Source organism: Psittacula echo, assembly GCF_963264785.1.
Source record: "Psittacula echo genome assembly, chromosome: 10".
In the NCBI taxonomy this organism is placed as follows: Eukaryota; Metazoa; Chordata; class Aves; order Psittaciformes; family Psittacidae; genus Psittacula; species Psittacula echo.
In genome coordinates, this window is record NC_137741.1 from 11,635,492 (window position 1) to 11,659,870 (window position 24,379).

Sequence of the window (24,379 nt, forward strand, 5' to 3'; positions counted from 1 at the left end):
CACACTATACACACAGTGTCATTTTATATACACCGAATTTGGTCAAAACCACCACAGATTAGGGGAAAAGAGAGATAACAATCAGGGTCTGCATTTCTATTCCCAGGGTACTGCTTGGCAAACTTGTATTCTTGAAGTACAGAAATAAATACCAAGCATGTTCCTGAGAAACGCCAAATACCCACCAACATCAACTAGACAGGACTAGTGATAGCTGGGTGTCTTGCACAATACCTGCCAGCTTTTAAACTCTTAAATATTTATGTTTAACTACTTCCAGGAGGGAAGGGGAGTGGAGAAAAAAATAACAATCAACAACACACATACCAAGGTTTAGCCTTAAAAATCTCCATATTGTCCTTCATAAGTGGGGTGAAGATGAAGTAATACCTATTTTCTTTTAAAAACAACAAAAGTAAAAAGTATAGCGAAAGCACATCAAGAAACAAACTGTACAATTTCTGAACTGCACTGTTTATTTTGCTGCTTGAAACCTAAGTGACAGTATGCCACTATAATTATGGGGTTTCTTCTAAACCTTTACTACACTGCAGGTACAGAAATATACGGACACATTTTTGGAGAATTGACATTTTGCAAAATGCAGCAAACATTTCAATTTATACATGAGAAAAGGAAGTGTTCCAAAGGGTATGCATTTCAAGTTATTGCAGGTTATTTCTGTGAGAGAATTTCTATAGGTAAAACATGTTTAAAATTAACGAACGGTAATGTGTCAGTGTATTTAAAATCACGACAAAAATCTTCTCTCTGGTCATTAATTGCCCCTTTGACAAATTACTACGATGTTGTATGTTTAGGGCAAGATGTCAATACAGCATAAATCCCGTGGCATTTTGGTTTTCTTCTGGAGATTAAAGCTGTTTTTTTCTTGGGATAAATGCAGCAGCAAAACACAAACCAGCTGATCAAAAAAGCACTTCTGCCATAACTCCAATAATTTCAGGGCACACCAACCGACAGTAGTTTTGCCATTCCCAGTTCTTTTAAGGTTTACATCACTGCACTGTTGCCTTAAGTACGTTTGTAAAAGCTTGTTTTCTGTTAAGCCAGCTTGCTGACTACAGCCTGGTTGAGAGAATTTAGTTGGTTGGTCCATTTATCTAATGCAGTATACCGTGCACCACCTCTCTTCTGATGATCCAGTTCTAGGAGCTGGTTGACTTGATCAATTCGGCCATGTATAGTGCTGGAAGTAAGTAAGTAAATAAATAAAATAAATCTCTAATGCACATGGAAATAGGAGCTAGCAGTAAATCAGAAGTAAAATAAGAGGTCGTCTTACGCAAGACAGACATAAAAGTTCATTTCAAAATTCAGCACTTCTATAATATATTGACTTGGGTAGTCCTGCCTGTCTAGTTGTCATCATGATTGGAAATCAAATTAACTAATTCATTGGGCAATGCGTATTTCATCTGCCAAGCTACAACACACATAAGAGTCTGAAGCAATACGAGGTAAACAGTTCTTGAAAGTCAAGAAATCGTGGAAAATAGTGATTTATGTAAAAAGAAATTAAACCCACATATGGATTATATTTTCCTAGTAGCTATAACAAGTTATCCTCCAAAAAAAGATTTTACAAATTGTAATGAAGTTTTTAAAGTCAAGCAGAGCAGACTGCTAATCTGTCAACCTGAAAACATACTCAAACATGTATCGGTATAAGCAGCAATTACTAAGAATAATATTTTTCATAATTTCATGATAATTTAAGGAAACGATTACGTAAATCAAAATTAAAGTACGGACACACTGCTCAATCTCTATGTTTAATTTTCTTGGCTCATGCGTTACAAATATGCTTTACTGGTTATAAGTCAAGCAAATCCAAAGTCAGCGTCATTATCTTTTGGTTCTAGAATCAACCACTATTGTCACAACGACATAAAAATACTGTTTTGTTCCTTAGTATATGCTTTGATTATTTTAAAGTAATCAAACATCAGTGATCAAGAATAAAGTACATACTTATCCAATATGCACTGCACAAGCAAGCTTTCCACATCAGCTACATCTATGTTTAACTCCTAAAAAAAAAAGAAAACTTATTATGCTGCAACATTAAATTCCTGTAGTATTTTTATATACAGGATTTGATTTAATTTCTGTTTCTTTGTGTTCGAAAGAGTCAATTAAGTAATGAACTATTAAGCAAAGGAACTCCACCCAAAATATACAAAGCCAATGATCAAGAAGAGATCAGTAACCTCTCAGAAAAGGCTGAAAAGCCTAAAGCAAAACTCTTGCAAGCTCCAGAAATGAGTTCCTTCGCTGACTTACTGGAAAACAAAGAAACAAAACCCACCACTACCACCACACCACCTCCCCTCCAAACCTCACGCACACACAAGAAATACAAACCCCAAAACCAAAATCCCTCCACCAAAACCCAGGAAATAAAAAGAAATAATTGTCAGAAAATAATTGGTTTGCACTCAAAACCATTTAAAGGGCTACTTGCATCTTCTAGCTCAGGCAGGTTCTACAAATCTTAGGTTATCTTAAAAAAAGGCATATAGAGTTCTAGAGAGAATTTAAGCATAAAACCCAGGCATCTCTAATACTTCATGACATATTTTGGAATGCTGTGAATTTTTGCAAGAAAAATCATGGACTCACAGGAGATGGAAATAGTCATCTATTGTCACTGGGTTTTGATTTTGTTCTTTCCAGACTAGGGAATGAAATCAGTGATTCTAGTATAATAGTTGGTTTGTTCTATTACCACAGTTCCGTAATTCATACAACACAGACATCTGATGATATCTTTTGAACAAAAGGAATTAAAATTTGGATTTTTATGTTCACAATATTTACATTCATAATTACATTTTGAGTTACACAAATTTCACTTTTTATAGTTCTCTTTGGAAATGTGCTGCTTTTCTATACCAAGTATAACATGGTAATTGAGTATTTTAGAAATGTTTCATAGTACATATTATAAAAAACATTGGGATGACACTTGCAATTTACATTTTCACACTGCAAAGCTGCCAGCAGTGCCTCAGTATTACTTCATGGTTTATATTTTAGATGTTCTATTTCTGGAAGCGCTGTATTTATTTAAGAGCTTTTATTCACAATCATTTACTTAAGCAAATAAAAGGCTCCGTTGACACATACCTTAGAAATAAAAGGAATATGTATTCTTGTGTAAGGCTTAATTAATTTTATAAGCACTTGTGTTCTGATGTTTCGTAAAAGCTCTGTAAGAGAAAATAAATACTGTAAAAACAACAGTACTGAAATAAGATGGGATACAGATCCATGTAGAAAGACATCCTAAATACCATGATCTTTTAAGGTAGTAATTCATTGAGGAGGGGAAGGATAGCAAAGTAAAGGGCCCCTTTTTTTCCAGGGATCCAAGCAACGTGTAATTCTGATGATGGACAGATAGAGTTGAAAACTGTTTAAACACTGAGCAACATATTCCCTAGTAAAAATTTGTATTATTCAAACTGGATAAATCATACAGATTATTGCACAATATATCTCCCCCTCTAATTGATGGCTGGAAAGCTTGTCTTGTCCGGAAGTGAAAAGAGGTACTCTTAAGGCTCTGAAACTTAAGTCTGTGTGCACATAACTTCATGGGGAAAAGTCAGATTTTAAGTTAAAAGATCAGGGCCTAATGGTATAATTACGACGAGGAAATGAAGTATAAAAGAGAGTCTGCATGAAGTGATTGATTTTGCTTTGATAAGACAGTGCAGCCATTGTTTTAGAAATTTCTACATTGTTAAATTTGGATAAAATGAAAGCATAAATTACAATTGTAAATTAACAGAAAAAGAGCTAGATCTATTTTTAGCTAACTAGTTATACAAGCACTGTTTATATAACAAAAAATAATACTGAAGTCCAGCTTATGTATCTCAACAAAACTAAGGAGGTAAAACAATGTGGCAAGGTATGTAAACATTATAACCATGAATGTACATTCTGTATCATTACAGAGTGAAAACGATGAGAAATCACTAGCATGTGAGGGGTGAAACTCAAATTCTCTTCAAACATTTAATTCAACTGTCCTCCATCACTTGCTTTCCAGTTCTGTTATACTTTCTTCCTTAAGCATCCGTCTCTCTAATCTTACAGAATCTCCCTGCAAGACTTTGAAGCTTACCAGTAGCCGACATGTAGCAGCAGTAGAGGAGTTATATTTAGTTTTCCCTGCTGTTTGCTATGGTCTGTTTTACAAACAAGAAGTGTAAGAAAACCAGGTCTCTGCTCTTTTCTTTCATGTAAATATCCAGGTAAATGACCTTGCTATGCCACAGTAAGCCCTACTCTTGATGAAAACAGTAGTTGTCTGAGAAACTGGACACTATATTCAAGTGAAGAGACTTTTAAATTATCAGATACGTGGTAAATGCAGGGGTAACTGTATTTTCCTTATGTTAATGGAACAAAAGAGCATTATTTAGTGTGTTCCCCTTGTATTTTAAGTATAGGTACTAGAAATCCAAACATTGTTTTCTACATTAGAAGTATGTGTCTTGTTATCTATTTTATTACTACACATTTATTAATACAACCTTCACTACACTGTCTACATAATTTGTCTTTAATCCGAAGAAGAAAAATAACCTTATGAACATCTAACTGTTGAGACTGGCACAAACCACCTTTACAAGTAAGGCCTGCTCTTCTTCCATCGTTTCAATGGAAAAAAAAAAAAGCCACTACTCAAAATATTCAGTGCATAACAGCACCGTAGATACTATCTTAGAATATCCACTCTTGCTGGAACTTTCCCATTCATTCCTGCAATTCTTCATGGTCATTCTACATGCCTGAATGCATGCTGGCCTTGATCAACTTCTAAAGAACTTGGAAACAGTAAAGGAACCAGCCACAAGTAATTACAAAGAATTCTTATTCTACCAAGTAATGAAAACAAAAAGGATTAAAATAGCCTGCAAAAATACCTTCAATGTGCTCCCTTATGAAGGGATCGTCCATGATGTTGCTGTGATTTGTTTTCAGAATCTTCTCAAATTCCGTGATGTCGTTATTCTGATAGGCACTGCACAAAACCCAAGAGATTGACTTATTATTTTTAAAAGTTAAACAGACTCCTAAGAGTGTGCTCTATGCTTCTAAAAAAACTCTTGTAGTAAGTGTTGGTGGCAAATAATTTTATTCAGAACCTTTATAGGGAAAAGCTATTTCAACATGAGATGTAACAGAAATGTTCTTTCTCCCATTTCCCTTTGAGCAGCATTTACAAAAGTTCGGTATGAGCATTCAGTTATTCCACAAGCGCACACTAGTTTCAAAACTTCTGTAGTTTAAAAAGTTATTCTTTAAATAAGCCTAGACCCTAAAATGGCCAATTTAGAGAAGTATTACTACTTGAATTTTGGCTTCACAAAGCTATGCTCTATGGAACAGATATGAGCTAAAAGGAGTCTAGAGGGTTGTTGCTGTTTGCAGAACGTCCATTTTAAGCTGATTTCTAAAAATATGAGAAGATGGAAGAAATCCTGACTGCTAGGATCAACCATCAGTAATTCTGGTGCAATATTACTTTTTAGGTTTTTATTTGCAGCTAATTTTTAGTTTACACATCATTAAACTAGTCAATCTTGTTATCTGAGAGCAGATTACAAAAAGGAGGTGGGTTCAGACACCTGTTGTTCAGTAGTGGCACCACAGCATTAGTTAAGAGCATTAGGGTAAAAGCTGTAACTACTGAACAGTTAACACTGAAAAACTTATTTTTTCTTCAAATATAATGTTTTACAATTAAAATCTATCATCTTTGCTTACAGGAACCATCAGCTGTAATAGGGACTACCTACTAACTAATTAAACTTACACAGTAATTTAGTTATACTAAGCTACAGGCTATCAATGTTTAACCTGGAAGACACAGTGTCCAATACACGCTTTCAACTTTAGTTTAATTTTAAAATCAAACATTTTAAGAACAACATTATTTTTCCTTCATAGTCTCTGTATGTTTTTAAACTGTTTTTAAGCTGGTTAAAAAAAAAAAAAAAGTCATTCTTTAATATCAGTAAAATGAGCAAGAAAAAGACCTGTTAAATTTAAGGAGGAACTTGAGTTTATAAAGAGTTATATGAGTGGAATGGACTGTAGCACATGAAACCAGTAAATTTTACTTCATAATTAAAAGAAAATTCAGTCAAGTATATTTCATTGCTTATTCTTCAAGTCTCTTTTTAACATATGTAAAACATTCAAGTTCCCAAAGTAGAATATAGGAAGAATTAAAAACATAATTGTAATGTTTGGAATTCATTTTACCTTCTGCATATTTCTTATCTACACTGCTTTAATTGCATTATTAATTTTAAAGAAGTTACACTCAAATGTCAAGATTAAAGATATAAATCAGGAATATGAAGCAAATCAGATTGGGTAAAGCCATCTGGAGTTCCTTCTGCCTCAAATTCACATGGAACTATGATAGTGAAGTAGGAAAGACATGTCTAAAGTGCAGCTATTGGAAACAGTCCCGTAATAAGCTGCCAGATAAGTTATTCATGATTATGTCAATAATGGACAAACAGTCTCACTTTCAGAAACAACTTGTATGCATACAGTGGTACAGCACCATAGCAGTATCAGAGTAAGGGTTGTTCCAACATGAGATCAACTGTGTATTTCAAAGTGTGAGCAGGCATTACTTCTTACGTAATGAAAAGGTGGGAAAAGTTTTCCTAAAATTGTTTTTACTTGTTCGTTGTTTTTACCGATAAAGCAAAGGCAGGATGGGTGGATGGAACCACTTAGCTTCAAAGCACAGTATACAAAAACTGACTCAGTTCAATTTATTTTACCTAGTGATCTTAATATACTAAAGGTTCTCACATCACTGTTGCATCAAAGAGGTAATGAAGACTCCCTTTGAATTTCACGTTTGAAGGATAGAGGAGATGACCTGACAGTTCAGTTTCATATTCCTAGATTATGAAACTCCTTTAGTAATCACGTCCATGCATCCAGTTAAGTCTGTTGGCTTTGGTACGAGAGGTCAATCTTATCTCAATTTCTCGTATATAACCAGCCAAATGCAAAGATCAGTTGCAGTGCAAGGTGGGACAACTTTTTTTAAGGGAGAAATGAGGTTTTTGCCACTGCATAAGAAATGCAGCATAGTAGAAGATAACAGTGCATTTCTGTATCCCTGGCTGGTACAGTATATATATTTACTGGCATGTCACAGTAAATAAGTTTCTTAAGAAAAACAAACAGTGTAGAAATATTTTCCCAATATTTATGAAATAACTATGGTAGCTGTGTAGAGAAAAGCCATCTCTAAAAATGCTCCATTTCTGGTTTGGACACTACGTCTTCTTAGTTTTGTTCTCCAGAAAAATTAAAATCTTACCTTACTAAATTTGTCATTGCTAGAATTTCTGGATCATTTTTGTATGGTTTCGCCTAAAGAGAACAGAAAGCACAATAGGCATGTTTACATTTTAAAGATTTTTTATCTTTTGGATAATTTCTGTATCCATTTTGGGGGGGGGGGGGAAGATGAAAAATTTAAGAAATACCTCCTGAGAGTCAAATGGATTTATTCCAGATTTCATGAGCATGTTTGCTAAGACCAAGTATTTTAAGCAAGTGGTTCTTCTGGGGCTCCCTGATTCATCATAATTCTTGAACGCTTCAAAAAAATCAGTATGTGCCTTTTCAAACTCTCCTTCTCTTAAGTGCATTTTGCCTCCACATTCTGAAAAGAAAAAAAAGATGAAGAGCAAAGGAACACTGCATGCTTGCTGCTGACTACAATAATTGTACTCAGAAGTTCCACGCTATTTCTAAATAGATTACTGAAATATTTTCAGGAGTCTTTTCATTCTCTGAAATTGCTAGGGGAAAAAAAAAAAAAAGCATTAGGGCCTTCACATGCAGCACTGCCATTTGAATAAACCCATTCCAAAGAAGAAAAAACAAAACCCAACCCACACCATAAATCTGAAAGAACACTAATCCTTACAGCCAATAATTAGTTTAACCTTATGTTAAAATACTAGAAAACCCAAAATGGAATTTATCTCCATTTCAGAGGTAACAGACTTCCTGTATTTATGGAACTCTTCCTATCTGTTGAGCAAAACCACACATTAAAAATGAGAAATTATCTGTCTCCTTTTATTTCTGAAGTACCCACTGCTGCCCAATTATCTGTGCAAGTGCCTGCACCAGGGGAAGGGGAAAAGCACAGTATTCTGGAGAGTTTTTTTCAAGTCAAATGGCATGTTTCCAGTATCGTTCATCATTATGATTAATAAATAATATCTTCAGGAACATCTTAAAGCCCTTCAGTTTCTGATTAATTTCACTGAGGTGAGACATCAAGCACAAATTTACGAAAGAGGACTGCAGAAATAGCTGTCCCTTCTGCTAGCAGTCCTGTCTAGCCTTTTTTTTATCCTTTGCAAATGCCTTTGCGTGTATCCTTTATTGCCTGCTGTGGTGTTAAACATTTAAGCTCAAGTCTTCTTGCTCTTCTATTGCTTCTCTCCTACACTGTAGGTAGCCACTGTCCTGCCCTTCTGACCAGTGCATCTGTTACTTAGGCACCAAAAACAGCAGAGCTGAAGTGCCACAGGAAGCAAACATTGAATGATGAGACTGTAGCCAATGCATTTGTAGTCCGTCTGCCTCTCGACCTACAGCATCACCTGTCTTTACAGCTGGAACTGGAAGAAACATTAATTATCCAATTTTCATAAAACCCATCCATGCGACAGAAGTTAAATGAAAAGTTCAAGATTAACTTGCCTCTGATAACTCCCATGATCAGTGGATGAGGAATGGCTGACTTGATGTGCAATGACTGTTCATATAGTGCTTTAAGTTTTTTGTTATTTTTCTGTGCTGTATACATTTGAATTTCCAAAGCATAGATTTCCAGTAGTTGAGTACCTTTTTTTAGATCATCTTCCCCATCATCAGTCTAGGATAGATTAAGTAATAAATACTGTGAAATTTTAAGAGAACAGTGATTTCAGTTTTATACTAGTACCAGACACTCTCAGTTATTTCCTATCAGAAATAAGGATATTCCTAAAGCTTAAAAAGTTTTGATATAGCAGTTAACACAAAGCATAATGCTCAAAGAACTTATCGCAGGCCAAGTTTTGAAGACTGTTATTAAAAAAAGTCATTATTTTTATTTAATTAAATATTTTCCTCATAACTTTGCCCTTTATTTTCCGCTTTCCTTAAACCACACTCTCAGCATATAAATGCAATGACTGACACACATACATATATATAAATACATACGACTCTCCTGCTGCCTATAACAGAACCATTTCCCAGATATTTGTAACCCATTTTTCATGCTGTAAGAAGAAAAGGGGACACAAACAGGCACAGCAGGCAGCATGGCAAATTTCCACCCCCCTTCCAAATGGAAAAGGGACAACTGTACTTTCAGGTTTTAGTAAAGCTCACTTGGAATCTGCAGTATATTTTAAAATAAGTGTCTGTGCATTACAGATTATTCATAATTATTCGTATCTCCTTCTCATCCCTGCAACTGACTAAAAAGAAACTTAATCAGCAATTGTGACTATCTTTTAAAAATCATCTTTAGGCAAGGAATAAAACACATCCTTTTTTGTTCATGTTATCAAACAGGCAAAATAAAGCAAGTACATTATTTCTTCCCTCACTACTAAGGCCCAGCAACGGTGCCTCAAAGGCCAACAACAGATATAAAAAAAACTAATAAACAAAACAAATAAAACCCCCTACAAACAACAACGCTGTTTACTAAGCTGCAGTGATTTGGAATATAAGCGTACCTGGCATGACTGATGCAGCTGACGCAAAATCTTTTGTAACTTTCCATATTCTTCTCGTTCTAAATATAATTTGCCAAGCTGTAATGAGGAAAAAAAAAACAAACCCAAAAAAAGCTGAAGTACTAAGATTTCACAATTTATAGAGTCAGCTGAAGGTGTCACAAACAAAAGCAAAGAAGGGTAAGTTGTATGTTTTACCTTTGTGTTTGTCTTAAACCACAATCTATCATTCTTAGCATCTTTCAGAGCTTCAAGTGTTGTTTCATAGAATTCCTGAAGCAAATCCATCTGACATAAAAAATCAGAATTCTATAATTGTAAACAGCAAATTTGTACCTGTTAATAAAGTCAATCTGAACAAACTAAAAGTGCATGCTTGAACTTCAAAATAAGAAAGGTATCTGCATCTTACTGTCTGCTTTTAAACTCTAAAGACCTTCTAAAAGTAACAAAACTAAGTGCATTTGCTTTTCTTATATGAAATAGCTATCAATAAAGTATTTACATTTTAAGACTTTAACCATCTATTATGCTAGTGAAAACGAAAGCCACCTTACACAAGTCCATCTTATATAACCAAGCGATAACACTCTTCTGTTGTGTAACAGAAGACAAACACTGGCAGCATTGCTCCTACTTAAAAGGAGAAAAACAAAGATAATTTCCATATCAAAAAGAAAACACAATTTACAAAGAGAGAAATGGTCAAAGGAAAAAAAATGCTTTCTCCTTTCTACACTAGCAATGCTGCATCGAAGAAAGCTTTTGAGCACATCAACCATTTCTTTGCATAAAAATCCCAAAATGGAAATCAAGGTAGTGAGTGTGACCTTTAACAAAGATTCTACAGAAAATGCATTTGTATTGTTAATGGCTATTGTTCTTTGGGGGACAACAGATCTGTGGCTATACATCAGGTTCGAATTTTCGGATTGGCCCTCCAGGTCTGGCTCCAACTGCATTTAGACCAAATACACTGATCTCTGCCAACAAGATATAGTCTAAGACAATCCTTTAGACCTTAAGAGTAAAGCATCATTCAACTATTAAACTTTCATTTCCTAAGAGTGGCAGCACAGGAAGGAATGTGATAATGACAGAGGAGTCATCACTAAAGACCGGTGATCCTCTGTATGCAGGTGCTACTTCAAGTAGTCAGTTAGCAGGGGCTTTTACTCTCCATAAAGCTTCTACACCACCACAAAAGAGAAGGAGCTGGGCTGTGTATCTATGAACATGTACCTAGCTTGCACAGTACACCCGAAGACAGGCAGTATTTAACACCAACAATTCATTGCAACGTTCTTCTAAGGTTCCCTCCTTCCCTCAAAAAAAACCCAACCCAAACCAACCAAACAAAAGCCATAAAAACAAACCCCAACCAAACAAAAAACAACAACCCCCCCCCACAACAAAATAAACCCAAACATCCCCCCCAAATCAAACAAAAAACTCCCAGAAAAACGTATTGTTTAATTACAAATCACATTTGAGAAGGCACTTACATAGTGTGTAGCTGCCTAAAATCCATGCTAAAAAACAAAACAAAAACCCCACAAGAAACCACTGGCATTTACTTTACTCATTAGCATAAAAATACCAGGTAAACATTGCCAAAAAGCCCCAAATTTATGAAAAAGTTACTTGTGTTGACAGAATCCATTAAAGGGGGAAATCTATTTTAACAGAGGACAGCAAATTAATAGTGCAAACATTCTCTGTTAAGATCAAAAAACCCCAAACCAACAGAGTACCATACAAAAAAAGTCCATAGTTAAAAACATAAAATGGAAAACCATGAAGGAGAAAGAACTGATGATCTAACCTGCTTGGAAGTAGAGATATAATCAAGAATAGAATTGATGGATTTTTCAGAGTAATTCCTTGTAACTGCACTCCGTATGTAGGTCAATAGCTGTTTATATCTGTTCATCATTTCAGGAAAGTTAGTCTAAAAGAAAAACAAAATTATTTCACAGTTTTTGTTTTAATGATTAAAGCCAGAATTATATCTTGCACATAAACATACAAAAAAAGAAAGCATAACAGAAAAGACTATGCAGCAGTGGTTGCTATTAGGAGCTTTTACATCACCACTTTATTCATAAGCAGCAAAATGATAACTTCAGGGAGACTGCATAGAATAGGCATTTATCTCAATGAAGAAAGCAGAATTGGCTATACAACAATTTGGAATGGTTGCGTATGTCGCATATAAATTTTTCACTGATTTGTTCTGGTGAAGTACACATATACAGAAACATTACTGGTTTCACTGGTATTATATCTCAGGAGAGCAAGAACTACAGCACCTATTTTGCATCCATTTTGCCTTCTGTTGTGGTTTAAGCACTACCTGTCTGTAGTAGCCATTAACAGATGCAGAAGACAGGTCCTAGCAGATTCAGTTGTCATAGCCATAAATTATAGCAACAGTGTAAGATCTCTGGGTCAAATACATATTTATGCCATTTACTCTCAAGTGATAACTGTAATTCCTACCAATTTAAAGTTTATTTTAATCATCTGTTTCAGAGCTTTGAATCCCCATTCTCCTTTTTCACCTTCGAGCTCCAAAACCTGAAATGGAAGAATTTTTAAAATAATGTTTATAAAAGCTTTATTCAAACCTAAATTGATTTGCAGCTTGTTTAAAATGCATATGTCACATACATGCCTTTTCCCCCCGCTTTGTTCCTGTCAAAGTAATGTTCCACTCTGCCCTGCTTTTCAATTTTACTCTTCCCTGATATTGAGAAAGTTAGTGAGAGGTATGTACCTTATTAGTTTTCACAAACTGACTGATACAGGGAGAGTCAATTGTTATTTATAGGCAACAGCAACAAAAATAAGTCTAACAGCAAACATTAAACTTTAATGCCACTCCATAAATGCACATACACAAGAAAGTTGTAACACCCCCTGCAACACTGACTCAATCCACCCCCTTGACTAAATTAATCACAAATTTACACTTCTGGGTTTCTCTATTTTCTTCATCTATCAGAAAGGCACCTGGGCTTTAAAGTAACATAATTAAGGGAATGTCTTGTAAGTAAAAATTTTAGCAAGTTTTTGTTTAAGTCATGTATGTAATACTGTCATATACCATGAATAAGCCAAGAGATGCAAAGATCTATTTTTCCTTTAAGAAGTTACATATAACATATTGCTTTCTGGTGACAGTTTGCAAACATTAAAAACTTAAAACTGACATGAAGGAAAGAAAACTGTGTGTCACTTCGTGTTTATACATTTAAAGCTTTGTAATTAGATAGCAAACTAAATATAATATGTAAGACACTGGGGGAAACACCATGTCATTTAAAAAAATAAATGTATCTGGCTTCTATAGTTGACACATGAAAACACACTTAGGACTGTTCAATTAACTTAGTAAATCTTGAAGACTAAAAACTCAGTTCTGTGATAAAACAGGACTATTTCATGTCCTATTTCTGCTCCCTAAAAATGATCCTGAAAGGCAGTCAGCCAGGAGTCTAAATTGTAACGTGATAAACTTAGCATGTAATAAGTTAAAATATAAACATTACTCTTAAAATTGCAGAAAATAACCCAAATAATAAGCAAATATTTCTAAAATGTGAACTGATATAAGAAAGAGAATATAAAGAAAGAAAACCTTCTGAAAACTGCTTAATGCTGCTTTGGGATCATCTTCCTTCAAAGCTTTGGAATTGTAGTATTGATTTTCCAGATCCACATTTGGCTCCGAATTGCTGTCCTCAGAATATTCCTACATTTTAAAGAAAAAAAAAAAAAAAGATCAGAAAGAAAAAAATAGTTCAGACCATTTAATATTCTGTAAAAAACATGTAGTAAGGTATATTCCTCAAAATGCTTGTATATTAACAGGAATCTTCTGGTTTAGAGCATGTAACAGGTATGGGCTCTTACGATGGTTTCGCCTCTCTCCTATTACTAAGGCAGCCTCACCATCCACCAGCACTTTCCTGTCAACAGATTTCTTTCTGGACTGACGAACTCATAGCTCTACAACTTCACTTTTATGACAAGTACAGATTGTATTATTAAAATCCTGCCAATTTTGGATTTTAAGGACAGACGCCTAATAGCATACGTGATTTCTGTATGTGGATGAGAACATGCTGGCCACCAGTCTTCTGAAAGGCACTCAGTTATATGGCCTTTGCTATCCACAGAAAAGACTCCAGCTGAGCTGTCACACAAGTAATGATTCAGCTACAGAGGATATAAAATGCTGCCATGAATCTCTCTCTAATCTGCCTTTTTATGCCGTAACGATTCATACTTGTCTAAGGAAATTAAAAAAAAAGAATAACGATGATAACAGCAGCTGCTTCTGTGCTGAGAAGCAGGAGATGATTGAGAAAATGCTACAGTTAGTGCCAAAGAGGGTGGGGTGGGGCATAGGCACAATAATTTAATCAAATAATTACCCATCATGTACACCAGCGCCAAACAAATGGGATAATTTACTTCTACCAATTATTACTTCATTAAAAAAAAGAAAGTACTCAGAGGCTTTTTCTGATGAACAAACCCTAAATAATTTAACTTCTTTTGCTGAAGGACAGTGTTGCATGTCTGAATGACAAAACACTAGCTAAGCTCAAATAATCATTTCATTTGAGGTTTACACGATTCAAAACCATTTCATACCTCTGCATTTTCAAGCCAACTTTTCCGAACAGATTGCTTAGCTATTAGGAGACAAACTGTTTTAACAGAATCTCTTCAATCTCAAAAGTTACTGTTGTCAGAGTAACCTTCCCTTGTAACAATATAAACTGCATAGTCAGGTGCCCTTCTTTAAGTTTGATTTTCTTGTTTTACTCTACTCCTTCACCATGCATTTCACATTTATTCTTTTATTCATTCATATATTTCAAGTATTAATGGACTCCTTCAAAACCATGAGAAGGAATAAAAAAAAGATGAGGCAAAAGAGAAGTTTTAAATTAGCTCACTCTTCCCTACAGTGCAAGCAAATCTTTCATAAGTTTAATTATTTTTCTGATTTCTAACGGAAGAACTAACTGTGGGAGCTTACAGTTGTCCCAAATTTTATTAAACACGGTCCTTGAAACATTTACCCTTCAACCTGATAATATTTCTATTTGTTACAGGGAGGCAAGTTGCTCATGTATGTATGTATTTATACTCACATGACATATTAGTATTTACTGAGAATGAAATGGACTTTAACGCCTAGTGAATCCCACAAACCTGTCTTCTACATTCCCAGAGAATAATAAAACTTGGTATTGAAAATTCCAAACAAAACAGGAAGCAAGTGTCCTATTTCACTGGACAGACTTTAATTCTGGTTAGGCTGGTTTCAGTAATTCTTTACCCTATTGATGGAGCTGATACAAGAACATGCACATGATCTCAACAGCTGTAAGCACATCAGGCACCTTGTGAAGATCCAGGCTGACAAAGCTTAAACAACACAGCATTTAAGATACATGTAACCAGCTGATGTCTTGTTTATACTGAACTTGAGCAACAGGGAGTATTTTTGGCTTAAGTATCTATTTGTAGAGATAAAACGAGAGCAAACTAAATTAATTCCTTTTAGGAAGCAATGCACTCTGTTAGCCTAAAGCCAGAAACATCTGAATTTTCATCTTAGCTTTGGCAGTGATTCTGGAAGCCTTTTCTCAGATAATTTTTCTCAATGGTCCTTAAATATCCCATAAAGCTATTTTTATAATAGTATTAATACATACTAGTGTTAAGTCTAGACATCTTGCTTTTCTAATGGAAATGCTTCAAAATGCATCAAAGGTAGTGTTCTATGTTCCCACAGCTGTATTTTTTCACCACTTGATGCCTATTTGCCTTACATCTAATTTAGGATGTTGATACAGACTCATGACTCTAAAGGAGACAGGGCTTTCCTACTTCCAGAAAATGTAATTTAAGGTGCTTACTTTAAAAGACATGTTTAGACTTAATGGCTGTGAAGAAAACTTTCAACTACAAACTAAGTACGAGATGATGCTGTGAATCTTTAAACAATTACGAAACTCCAAACCTGCTATGTAGTAGGTACTGCATCTTAATTTAAGCATCAGTGCTAATGATGCCAATGCTGATCGATTCAAAATGACCAGCACTCCATCTTCTTTCGATGCAGAGATGGCTTAGTGCAGTATGATACAGATGTGAGATCACTCAGCTTTTGCCAAAAGCAAAATGAAAGAAGGAAAGGAAAAGTGTGAAGCTGTATCCTCAAAGTTCAAACTAAGAAAAAGATGCATTTCCTTCCCAGTACTGAAAACAGGAAAGTTCTTTTAACAATAAATTCAGATACCAAACACCTGACCTTTCTGCACCCTGTTTTTTAACACCTATGCTTCCTTCCTGAAAAACTTCCCCAGCTCAGCCCTTTTAGGGGAGAAAGTTTCTTGCATCAAACAATGCAGTAAAAATAGAAGTGCACAGAAATTAGGCAGAATATCCGGTTTACAAAATGGATTTCTACCTAAGTCTAAGCATCTCTACTGTACCATCTAGACCTAATATTCTGCATAGTGAAAACACCTTTAATTATAACCTTCAGGTATAAAAGCACCTGTGTGATACAATTTAGCTCCAGCTGATGTAAAAAAGGCAACAGGCCGAAGAACTTTTTTTAATAAGATCATGGTGATACTTTTAAATGGACGTCAACACTATTAGTTCAAATGAAAACAACAGAAGTCTGAGTACGCAGAACTGATCTTTGAAACTCACTTAGTTCTCCCTTCCTGAGAGGATCAAAACAAACAAGTGGGGTTTATTTATCATTACTCATTAAATTAGAAAGCCCTGATACAGCTTTTTAAAAATGCAGTTAAAAGACAGGTTAGACATTATTTAAGCACTGCTCCACTGAAAATCTGAGTGTTCTAAATGCAGTCAGTTATAAACAATCCAATCCTATCACATCACTTTTTTGAGGGAAGAAAAATTACTCTAGTAGCTAAACTGTAATGGAGACAGAACCTCTGATGTAGCTTACTCTGCCTGGAACATAGCACTTTCAAATAATTTTAATAAAAGATAAATTAGTACCAAGGAACCAATTTAAGTCTTTATTATATTATGGATTATGTTTCCACAAAATTCATTTCAACTAGTAAACAGCTTTCAAACATTAAGCCTCAGCTTTTAAAATGAACATGCACAGAAGACAGTTCACCCCAGTCAGCTTTAGTCATCCTTTCTAGGGCACAGATCCATTTGCAGTTCCTCCAGTAGCAAAGGCAGGTTAAAGGCATCCAGCACTTCCTGACCCTCTAGTCCTAGCATCCTCTTTCCCCTTCACTGCAGCAATTCAACATTTGATGCTGTACGAGTCCTTCAGGATGGCAGATCCTGCTGGGGCTGAGAAAAGAGGCCTGTCAACGCTTACCCAGATGAAGTCCTAAGGCTGGTGAGCGATGGAGCGGGCGACCAGCAAGGGTAAGAAAACCAGCTGTGGCTTTCTATAGCAGGAGTCTTAGTCAATGTGGTCCTGAGAGATTATATTGTGGTCTTGAAGCATGGCAGAATAAGGCATATGAAGTTGGAAACCGTTAACACTGTATCAGTGACATGTAACAGCAGATTTGTGGCACTCTGGCAGATGACCAGGTTAATGTGCCACTCTAAAATAAACATGTACGAAACCAAGATAAAAATATTTTGTGAAAACTACCCTTGTAACTAACTTTTGTGTCCCCTTTCTTGCCTAAAGCACTTCCCTAACCTCTATATGGAAAGTGGAGGGGCAGTCTGAACTTTTGCTTCACTCTATAGGAACCAAACTCCTACTTTGCAAACCTTTTTCCAAAAAAAGGGAAAGTAGCAAGAGAGAGGACAACTTTCCAGACAAAAGACACAATAGAAAGGGTTCTATTTCTGTATAAATTTATCCTTCAAGGACATTGCTAATAATACTTATTACTGTCAATTTTCAATTGCTGGTAATTTTACCAAATTTCAACCATTGGGGCTGATTCAAACAATTCTTTTTTTCTGAAGTGCAATTGTTTCTGAGAATAAGGCTGGTACAAATTTTATTTTACTTCAGCTAAGTTTGTTTCATAACCATGACATTTAGGAGCTCTGCTAACTCTAGGATTTGGAGCAAAGATCTGGTATTTTGCAAGAGCACTAGTGATGTAGGCTGGGGGAGAGGGGGCTCTTTGTTTGCTTTTAAAAACACAAAAATGCCCAAATGAGGCCAGCAATAACAAAAGAAGACAGTAACTCCTCAATATATTAATATACTAGCTTGCCAGATAAATTTCTTGAACATTTCACCTACAAAAAACATGCACTATTTTCACATAGCTCATACACACTGGCTGCCAAAGTAACCAACCAAACACCATCCCAGCAGCAAGTACAACTTGCATTTGCTCTTCCTGGACCATTAGCCCTAGGCACCCACACAACAAGCAACAGCTTCTGTGTGCATTTGCTACTGATATCCAGGCGCATGAATACAAAAAAAGCAATCAGACTGGAATGCAAAAGAGCAATGAGGAAAAGAACAGAGACAAACCCTGAGAGTAAAAACAAGAGTGTGATTTGTGTAAGAAGTCTGCAACCACTCAACCATTCATTGGGTATCCAGGTTTTCTTTTCCAACTTCCAGGTCTTGCTCCTACTCGCTAACACCACAAGTGATGTAGTGACTGCTGGCTCACACCAGGAATCAGTCTGTGAAGCCAGCTATTTGCAGTGGGGTCAGTACAGTCCCATGGAAGGACAGCGCTCGGTCTTTTATTTCTTTTAAATAAAAGTTGGAAGAGGCACAGAAATGAGACAGGAGACTGCTGAAATAAAACCCCTGGTATTATGACACGTAATGAGTATTGCAAAGAAGTGCCTTTTCATTCTACCTCTATCACACAGCTATCGTTTGCTATGTGCATCGTTTTCTAAAAGTCCAGGTTTTAGCATACCTTAGATCTAATTTACTTCTGTTTAACACCCAACTGTATATCCGATCTGGGGAACTCTGTTCTCAACACAGTGATGAATAACTCTCTCAAAAAACGCCAAACCAACAAAACCCAGAACTTACTGGCGCTTGTCAATGTTCAGATGCAAAGAATTTACTGACTAATTATTCTCATGCTTTTTGCCTCAATACTTACTTCTGAGATGTTATTGTAATGAGCAAAATAAGCCCCAAATATATGAATTCTGTGTTTAAAGATGAGTCTGAAGAAAATGCATAAAATAAAATATCAGGACACACAGTGAATCCATACAAATATGAAGCTGCAATTAATTCAGAGAACAAGATATCCTGTCCTCCTTGAAGCTCACTTATTTATTTTTTTAATCACATACCAATGTAATTAAACCTAACAAAGAAACAGAAGAGGGTAAAGTGGATCTGCTCGACTTGGAATTGTTTGCAATATACATATATATATATGTATTTTTTTTTAAATGATGGCAACACTAAAACAAAGAGTTGGGAAAAGGTGACCATATCTGCCTGAAGTTTATTGAATGCATCCATATAATGTGGGAAAATCTCACTTTCCATTGATGAGACTGATCAAGTTTGGTAACATACAGAAATTCCTTTTGAAATGGAGTGTATTTCTCCCTGTTGGAAAGAAAGAGTGAACCGATTCACATTTACTAAGCTACCACTCTTAGAGCTTGAAATAAAAAGTAACACTGCCTATTTGTTAATATCAATGCAGCCTGAAAAAGGAAATCCTCAGTAATCTGAAGGCACGCTTCCCACATTTGAGCTGCCTCCATGAACCTGTAGCCATCTCACTGGGGTGCAGACTGCTAGCTCTTCACTGAAATTGCGTACAGCTTTTCTACTGAAGTGACTGAAATAATACAAATCTGTAACATAAAAAGACAAGCTGCTCAGCAAACAAATTTGTCTATCCTCCAGAACACAATAAAATGCCTCATTAAGAGCACCACAGACAAGTCCTCATTTATTTAAAACAAGTTAAAAAAAAAAAATCAAGTAGATGTATTACAACAACTGTCAATGTGTTGTCATTGTGCCTGGAAGAATCAATTTCTGGAGAAAGGCTGAGTTTAGTCTCAAAGTCAATTCTAAACATAGCTCTTTGTTTGAGACTGGAAACAAAAGTGAAATTTACAATGGCCCTTCCTTCTTTCTCCTTCTCCACCCTTGAGCTGAAGCTAGTAAAAAGAACTTGGGTGGAAATCATACAAGGCACCTAACAGCACCAAACTAGAAATTAAAATTGAGTGGTTTTCATAATGACCAGTAAACATTATTCTGGTCATTGAAGCATAAAGTGGAATAATCCATATTATAATCAAGGCTGTCACTGTGCATTACCAGCAAATTGTGAATCTAGGTTCATCCACCCACAAATATAAATGGATATTTTTCCTCATATCAAGATCTTATTAACTTCTATAGGAGTGGCTGAGGTCATTTACACGCAAAACCCTTGACTTTTAGCCCAATTAAAAAAAAAAATAAAGAGAAACAGTCAACCCTGATCATAGAACAGAATCATAGAATGGTTTGGGTTGGAAAGGATCTTAAGCTCATCCAGTTCCAACCCCGTCTGCCACGGGCAGAGACACCTTCCACTACAGCAGGTTGCTCAAAGTCCCGTCCAACCTGACCTTGAACACTTCCAGGGATGGGGCAGCCACAGCTTCTCTGGGCAACCTGTGCCAGTGCCTCAGCACCCTCACAATAAAGAATTTATTCCCTGTATCTAACCTAAATCTCCCCTGTTTAAGTTTAAAATCTTCACATGGGAGGTGTTCCAGCCCTCTAAGCATCCTCATGGCCCTACTGTATCTTGTCTATAAAGGGGGTAGACTTCAGCTGTTTAACAGTGTAGTAATTACTCTAATTGTACAAAAATCTATGATGAAGCTGGGAAAGAGCGGGGGCTTCAGAATATCTGTGCACATTTTGGTTCACGTGTAAAACATTTGCATACTTAAGGACATTTAACTGACTGGTTCCACATAATCAGCAGGTTCAAGAGCATGTTTAAAGAGGAACAGCCATAATCACCTTCTAGTAAGAGCTGACAAAATGAAAACTTTTTGGGGAGTCTTCATTACTATTTTTATGCCACTAGCTACCCTGGGAGACCTGAATCTAGTTTTGCCATGCTGTATTTTTACTAAATAGCTATTTTTCCTTTCATTATTTCTATAATTACTGCCTCTCCTCCAATCCCTTAAAGGAAATATTCATTATCACTCACATGTGCTCCTTTATTTTCAATTCTGTACTCATCTGGAGCACTTTGGTTTGTACTCTTTTTTTTGTTGTTGATTCAAACCCTTCTGCAGCAGCCTTTACACTGAACTTGAGAACCACAGATTTCCTTATAGCCATTCCTTAATTTAACTAAGATTTACATCAACACGAAAGGAACAAATCGGGCCTTGTCTTCAGGGCCCCTAACTATTTTCCAAAACAATTTTGTGGTACACTGCTATTACGGTCTCAAGCACATTTGGAAACAACATCCAATCATTGTTGGTTTGTCCGAGATTGCTGAGACTAGTCTGGCTAGAATATTTTTATTCTTGTGTTATTTTGGGGGTTCTCCCCCCATCAGTTATAAACACAAATTACATTTAAACAATCTGTTTTATTTAAATATCCCATGTATTATCTGATGCTTTACAAAGGAATTACATATTGAAAAGAAAAAACCAACATACTTCTCATTATTACAAGCGGTATTTTTTTTTTTTTCATTTTGGAAAGGTCTGGGCTAGTGGTAATTTATAACAATGAAAACGATCCAGGAAAAGTAACTAGTCAGGAGCTGAAATTTGCCACAAGCAAGAAGTTTGAGGAAGGCTTTCCAATGAGGAAGAAAGCTCTTCAGAAAACAGATCTACAGGAAAAAGCATTAGACCAGTAATTATTCTAGGGGAAAACATTACGCACCACTAGCTTACAGCTGCATTCTTACTCAGATTCGTATGTAGAAAACTGCATTTAAGGATTGAAAAAATGCAATTCCAAAGGTTTCTCTACATGTCCAGTTCTCATGCTATGTATATTCACCACGAATTCAGCTGTGTTTGTATTGTTTTGTATTCTTTTGATTGTATAGCATGAAAAAATAAACACAGTATCTTAAATCACAACATGGATTTCAGTGTTAATGAAACTGAATGGAAATTTATTCTGGAACAAACTGGACCAATAACGTATTTTTAATAGTCTCAGTGTATTTCCTCCAGAAACCTTGTTTCTAAAAGTTTGTGAATTCATCCATTGACTTAAGTAGGCCACTAACAGTCCTGGTAATAGTAACACAAGCAGCTCATAAAGTTAAGGTGATAATGCACATCAAACAAGCGCTCTTACATGAATTTCAGAAACTCAAAACCTGAGCTTCTATTCTATAGCCAATGTCATCAATGTCATACAGCCATTCTGGGCAGCTGTTAACAAGAATGGCCCAGAAATGATGTCAAAAAAATCAGGCAAATCTTTTAAGTGAATACTTAAGTAGCAATGGTTATTAAGTGATATGGTAGAAAGCAAATCTTCCAGAAGCAAGTGTCTGGGGTTTTTCAGTGAAATTGCAGTACTGTACACACAGGTTTAGCTGGAACGAATGAATGAAAGATCACTCAAAGCTCAACCAGGCAGCTTTTTAAACATACCTCTTTTAAAACCCCAAAAAACTCAAAACCCAACCAGCCAAACCTCAAGCTCCAATATAGGATAATGGCAATAGAATTACAACTAATCAGAAAGCAGAGAAAACATTTTTTGTTCCAAATGTAACAGCTACTTCATTTACCAACATACTCCAAGATGGTTTCACTAACTGCAAAAGATTTGGGTTTAGTAATTCAAAGGAGATCCATTACATCAAAACAATCCCATTACATTCCCAAATCCCCCCGGAAAAATTGGTCTGTTGCTAACGGCAAGCAGCACTTTTTTTTTTTTACTGTAAAACCTGAGAACAAGATCTGATGTGAAAAATGTAACCACGTACAACATGAAATCCCCAAAACATTGCAAGTGACAAAAAAAGAAGGGGGGTGGGGCGAAGAGAAGCTTGCTAAGACTATAAAGACAAAAAGTTAAAACCGAGTGCATCCTTGGCGTGTTGCATCAGAAACCGGCTGTGTGGCCATTTCCCCTCACTCTCCTTTCTCTTCCCCCCACTTTCCCCGCAGTTAGACGCTTAGGCAAGCACACGAATGACATCTACCCCCAAGGCCCCGCAGCCGCCACGGGCGGGGAGGAGGACAGACAACTTCGTGACTCCACTTCGTGCCCGACACTTGGGCCAGAAGCAGGAGAAGGGAGGGAGGCAGGGAGCCGGTGCCCTCCCTTGCCCTGACTCCTGCGGAGGACAGCCGGGGGCCCAGGCTCTCCCGGGGCCTAGTTAGCTGTCCGGGGCCGAAGTTGGCCTTTTCTCTGCGACGAGGTGGCCGGGCGCCCCACGGGGCCCGCTCCGAAAGCAGCACCCGCCCCTCGCAGCCGCTGCAGGCTGCCACCCCCCCCTCCTCCCCGGGAGAGAAGCTCATCCTGTCAGTGCTCCTGCACGGAGCAGCACCCGGCGGGGCTACGGCGAGCGGTGGACGCGCCGCGCTACCCCCGGCCCGGAGCCGCCCCGCCCCCGCGAGACTCCTGTCCGCACCGCTAAGCCGCCGCGCCTCCCCGCGCCATACCAAGTCGTAGTCCTCCTCATCATCGCACATGAAATCATCCTCCATGTCAGACATCTTGGCCGGAGGACGGGCGGGGGGGGGAAGGAAGGAGGCACCGAAGACAACCCCTTCTCCCACAACCCCGCGCGGCGCTGCCCAATGTGGCTCCGCTTCGCCCGGAACCCGCAGCCGCCCGCCTCCCTCCCGCCCCCGTCCCGGAGCACACGGAGCCCAATCCGCGCTGCACCACCGCCGGCTTCCTCTCCCTGCTAGCAACCGGCCCCTAGCAACCGCGGCCCGCCTCCCTCAATCTCTCCCGCGCTGTAGCGGGTCGCTACTGCTCCGCCTCGCCCCCTGACGCCAGAGGGGCCTCCCCGGCGGCGCCGCGCCTCGGTGGGGGGCTAGGCCTCGGGGCCGCGGCTCTGCCACCGCCGGCCAGGGCGGGCCGGAGCCCTAGGCGGGCCAGAGCCCTAGGCGGGCCGCAGCCCTAGGCGGGCCGCGATGGCGGGGCGGGTGTCCGTGTGTCCTGGTGTGAGCGCGCCGGGCCCGCAGCGAGTGCTGGGGCTGGGCGTCCCCGAGGGGCAAATTCAAACAGCCTGGCCTCGGGCCATGCCGGCCGCGCCGCTCGGTCCTCAGAGCCGGCTGCGTGCCCCCCTCGGTGCCGCCGAACAACTTCGAGGAACTGCGGTGCTATACACCAGCAGCACCGCAGCAGCAGTTTTGAACTGCCTAAATGTAAAACCTACGGCCCTTACAGAACACCGGCTTTGTGAAGATTAATTAAAAACAGTAATTTCTGCTGCCACCTTCAACTGGGGCAAAACACCCGACAGACAAGCTTTGCCTCTCCACAGACATGAGGCCCGTGGTTCTCATACGTTCACAGTGTT

The 24,379-nt window shown here is 37.7% G+C and overlaps 1 protein-coding gene across 2 annotated transcripts; it reads right to left on the minus strand.

Annotated features, from left to right (window-relative positions):
- Positions 1–335: 335 nt before the first annotated feature.
- On the minus strand, positions 336–23,677 carry COPS2 (COP9 signalosome subunit 2). 2 transcript variants are annotated; one of them, XM_080625948.1, is made up of 13 exons: positions 23,511–23,677; positions 13,474–13,587; positions 12,333–12,410; positions 11,656–11,781; positions 10,029–10,118; positions 9,831–9,908; positions 8,800–8,974; positions 7,566–7,744; positions 7,397–7,449; positions 4,965–5,062; positions 3,154–3,236; positions 1,996–2,054; positions 336–1,210 (listed from the first exon to the last, which is right to left on the minus strand). In XM_080625948.1, the coding sequence occupies exons 1-13, from the start codon at positions 23,562–23,564 to the stop codon at positions 1,066–1,068; spliced, it is 1,332 nt and encodes a 443-aa protein (XP_080482074.1). In that variant the 5' UTR covers positions 23,565–23,677; the 3' UTR covers positions 336–1,065. The 2 variants fall into 2 exon arrangements, with proteins under 2 accessions (XP_080482074.1, XP_080482073.1); XM_080625947.1 differs by having other exon boundaries at positions 10,029–10,139.
- Positions 23,678–24,379: the final 702 nt, after the last annotated feature.

Bases quoted from the DNA above. Each gene is read 5' to 3' on its own strand.
- COPS2 (XM_080625947.1), bottom strand. From the start codon at position 23,564: ATGTCTGACATGGAGGATGATTTCATGTGCGATGATGAGGAGGACTAC. The intron at 7,450-7,565 runs GTATTTCTTAAA...TGTTCTCTTTAG, and splicing joins ATCCATTTGACTCTCAGGAG to GCGAAACCATACAAAAATGA. The intron at 3,237-4,964 runs GTATTTTTGCAG...TTTCTCTTACAG, and splicing joins CATAAGGGAGCACATTGAAG to AGCTTTTACGAAACATCAGA.